At 33.6% G+C, this 1,671-nt stretch overlaps 1 protein-coding gene across 1 annotated transcript; it reads left to right on the forward strand.

Moving 5' to 3' along the window:
• The first annotated feature begins 414 nt into the window (after positions 1-414).
• Positions 415-1,389, forward strand: LOC111368983. Its single transcript, XM_022990475.1, has 5 exons — positions 415-526; positions 644-720; positions 845-1,054; positions 1,115-1,207; positions 1,360-1,389. Exons 1-5 carry the CDS (start codon positions 415-417, stop codon positions 1,387-1,389), a joined length of 522 nt encoding a protein of 173 aa, XP_022846243.1.
• Positions 1,390-1,671: the final 282 nt, after the last annotated feature.

Consider the following 1,671-nt stretch of genomic DNA (forward strand, 5'->3'; position numbering starts at 1 on the left):
TGTGTTCTCACCATTAATAAAGCATAGTTCAATACGGGCTTACTTGAGATAGTGGCAAAAAATGATTTGGAGCTTGAGTAGATAGATCTCAAATCAGCATTCACGTGAGGAGAACTTGAAGAGAACATTTACATACAACAACCAGAAGACTTCATAATTTTTGGAAAGGAAGACTATGTATGCTTGTTAAAAAAATCCTTGTATGTACTGAAGCAGTTACTGAGACAGTGGTATAAAATGTTCGATTCATTCATGACAATTCATATTTTCATTAAAAGTAATTATGATAGCTATTTGTACTTTAGAAAGAAAGATGGTAAATCAATAACATATTTGCTATTATATGTTGATGATATCCTCCCAGTCACAAAGCAAAGGTTAGAAAGGAGAAATCTCAATTAGTAAGGGTTTGAGATGAAAGATTTGGGTATAGCAAATAAAATTCTTGGTATGAAAACTTTGAGGGGTAGAAGGGCTAATAGATTGTATTTGAGTCAGAGTGGTACATTGAGAAGTTGCTTCAATGGTTTAATATGTTGAATGCTAAGGCTATCGCTAACCACTTCAAATTATTATTTGGATTGTGACCTCAATTAGATGGAGACATTGATTATATATGTCAAGGTCCCTTATTCCAACGCAGTTGAATTGCTTATATATACTATGATTTGTACGAGGCCAAATTTGGTACATGCATTTAGTGCAGTTAGTAGGTACAATGTAAATCCTGACAAGGAACATTGAAAAGCAATGCAATAAATATTCAAATACTTGAAGGGCTTTACTAATGCTTACTTACATTTTGGTAGAAATATAGATGAAATCATTGGATATGTGAATTCAGCTTATACAGGGGATCTTGATAAGAAAAGATCACTTACAGGGTATGTTTACCTTTGGAGATCATACTATTAGCTGGAAAGTTACTTTGCAAAATACAATAGTTTTGTCTACAATAGAGACAGAGTACATAACCATTATAGATGCATGTAAGGAGGCTATGTGGTTGATGGGATTGATTGGTGAAATCATTAAAGACTTGCAAATTTTTACAGTATATTGTGATAGTTAGAGTGCTATTTTTCTTACTAAGAATCACATGTTTCATAAGAAGACTAAGCACATTGATGTGAAGTATCGTTTTTTGCATAATATGACTGTTCATGGTGATATTACAGTGAATAAAGTTGATACCAAGGATAATCATGTTGATATGATGACAAAACAACATCTCAATACTATGTTTGAACATTCTTGAACTTAATTAGTGTTTATCATTGATTTAGTCCATTGGGGCTTGTTTTTGGAAGAGAGTGAGATGTTTAATTTGGAGATGTGTTTTGGAATTCCTTGTTTTAGAATTTGATTAAAGGTGAAGATTTGTTGTAGTTTGACCCAAATTTTGGTAGGTATTGGAGTTTTGGTTGAAGTGGTCTTGAAGAGATAAAAATTGTGAACCGAAAAAAAAATAAGTTGTTTTATTTTCGCTAGCTGGCCGCTCTAGTGGCTCCTTCATATTTTCTATAGAGACTTGTTGCTCGCCTATTGCTCTCTCGGTGCACGAACAAAGAAGCTATCTCCTGCCTACCACTAGCCTATTGTTCAAACGATGGTGCTATTCTGCCCAGGCCCGTTTCAATTTTTATAACTTTATACAAAAATAGGAGTCCA

This window comes from Olea europaea, chromosome 20, assembly GCF_002742605.1.
Source record: "Olea europaea var. sylvestris chromosome 20, O_europaea_v1, whole genome shotgun sequence".
Taxonomy (NCBI): Eukaryota; Viridiplantae; Streptophyta; class Magnoliopsida; order Lamiales; family Oleaceae; genus Olea; species Olea europaea.